The sequence below is a fragment of the Anneissia japonica genome, unplaced genomic scaffold, assembly GCF_011630105.1.
Source record: "Anneissia japonica isolate Jap-2015-1 unplaced genomic scaffold, ASM1163010v1 scaffold287891_len339112_cov183, whole genome shotgun sequence".
In the NCBI taxonomy this organism is placed as follows: domain Eukaryota; kingdom Metazoa; phylum Echinodermata; class Crinoidea; order Comatulida; family Comatulidae; genus Anneissia; species Anneissia japonica.
The window spans coordinates 59379-61853 of NW_022749182.1; the positions used below are offsets into that span (position 1 = coordinate 59379).

At 33.5% G+C, this 2475-nt stretch overlaps 1 protein-coding gene across 3 annotated transcripts in view; it reads right to left on the reverse strand.

Moving 5' to 3' along the window:
* Positions 1-1005: 1005 nt before the first annotated feature.
* The window catches only part of LOC117121020 (allatostatin-A receptor-like), a 46227-nt gene continuing 44757 nt past the window's right edge, over positions 1006-2475 (reverse strand). For all 3 annotated transcript variants that reach the window (XM_033266116.1, XM_033266117.1, XM_033266115.1), the window contains one exon: positions 1006-2058. In XM_033266116.1, coding sequence (XP_033122007.1) covers positions 1714-2058 — 345 coding nt within the window. In that variant the 3' untranslated portion in view covers positions 1006-1713. The remainder of the gene's footprint in view (positions 2059-2475) is intronic.

Here is a 2475-nt window from a genome sequence, read left to right on the forward strand (position 1 = left end):
GATATAACGGAAAACCGTTGTATCATATGAAACTGAATCTGGAGAAATTAACATGAAACATTCTTTATTGAATACCATAAAATTTATGAATTATTTACTGATCGTGCTTTAAGAATATACAATACCCACGCCATCCACACAATCTGTTTGTTCTTTAATAATTATTCAATGAAAGAAAACCAATCTAAATATCCCTCAGTATATTTTAATATCATTTAAATGCATCAAAAATATTTTTCAATTTCATGAGGATTCTTAAATTAAGTATATTGGAGAATCAGAGGAAACAATCTTTTTGTAGAGGTACCAACCATTTTATAAATATAATATTTATGATAATATAGTTGTTGGTTACAAAGACGACTTTGGGTTATTGAGTTAGACTATTTTTATTGACAATTAATTACTTTCATGATGAAAGAAATGTTTCGTTCTTATTGCAAGGTATTGGAGTTTCGTATTGTATATCTTCAATTACATTTTATAGCACCACCAACCTGCTAAATGCACTCTCTATAAACTGTAAACCTATGATGTACAGTAATAGAAAGATAAATAGACCTACATTACAGTACAGTATATTAATATTAAAAAATGTGAGTACAATGAAATACACATACTAACAATTGCACGTAATGAACATACTTTAAAAACAAACAATTAAGATCACGCACCTGCAAAATACGTCTTCTATAATTTTAATTATCTTTTGAACTCGAACTAGATTTTGTCTTATCCAATACATCTTAAGTTCTATAGTATATTTAGTTTTCTATATTTTGTTCGAACACACGTGGAATTCGAATGAAGGTATTATACTAGCCTGGTTAGCGAGAGGTTGCAGGTTCGATTCCCACCACAGACTCTCTCTTCATACAACTGAAATGAAGGAACTTTTCGTTGATAAGCTATGCTTGATAGTATAATGATATAGCTATGATATCCCTATATGCAATACGACCTGTCTCTTATACACATCTAGATGTGTATAAGAGACAGATATTGAAGGGCTATGCTCAATACAATCATAAAATCGCTTATAATTGGATACTGTTCCTATTATTATTTTATATCATCTTATTTACATCAATATGAATATTAAGGAAAATATATTTTATGTACATAATGTAATTTCATATTTTAGAATGTAACACAGTCATCATTGATCCGATTTGTCACACTACACCATTACATGTTACGATACGTTACGTTGGCTACTAATACATATCACGAATTACATTTAATGAATATAAATGACATTTAATTGTTTGTTGTGCAACTATCAGTCGCCATTAGGTACCCGATACTTAGTAGGTTTAAACATAAAAGCACGTCGCTGTATTTGTTTCTAGTGACAGCAGGGAATAGTGAAATGTGTTCCCTGGTGACAGTAACATACATACCACACATGCGCTGCTGTTCTGTGTCTCGAGACTTAATCATATTTTACCTTTAAGCCCAATGAAGAATAATCAATTAATTATCTGAAAATGCGCTAAATAAATAAACAATTCAATACAATATTAAATATCTAAATTACATATCAAGACGTTGTACTTCAGAATTTGTATAGATCCCGTCTAATAAAACCTATACAGCTATCTATATACGTTTCTATTTCCCTGTTCCTGTAACTGGGTAGGGCCAACAATCTGCTCTTCTTCCAATTTGTATTTCAAATTAAAAAAAAACAACAAATTTGCTGTTGCGTCATTAGTTGATGCCCGATATGCTGTAGTGACTTGTGGTGGTCTTGGTGCTAAGGCCACCTGATATGCTGCGTCCAATGTTGCTTGTTTTCGCCAGACCTGTTCGCTCTCTGCGGCAACATAAAGTGGCTGTAATGGCTGATCGGAAACTTTTTGACATAAACACATAGAGAAATGGGTTCATGCAGCTGTTTGCTATAGCTAACATCCTCACTATTATGAAGATAAGCCGATTAACACTGGTTAAGTGAGCGTCAATGACACTTAAACGGTCCAGGAGTTGATATATCATGAACGGTCCCCAAGTTACAAAGAACAACACAACGACAATGAGAAGCATAATGATTGCCTGAAAATGCGACAGAGAACGTATTAATGATAAAACGATGACAAAAAGGTACTGATGACGGCAACAACAGTGTTATTTACCAATGGAGTTATAATAATGTAATTCAAATAACATACAGCACATTTGCAACGATATGGCTACGTTACAAAATACGTGTTTATATAGGGAGTTTTCGTAACCTTAGGAAAACGATACCGAATACGTCATTATCATTATCGTCATTCGTGACTGAAACACTTTTGACAATATGCTGTACGCATAAGCGTAGATCCCGGGGGGGGGGGGGGGGGATGGGGGATATATTCCCCAATATTTGACAAGGGGGGCTGGTCCATTGTATCATCCCCCCCACCAATATTTTGACTATAATATTTTGATTATGTATGCGATAAAATGGAGCTTTACACACTTCAAAAG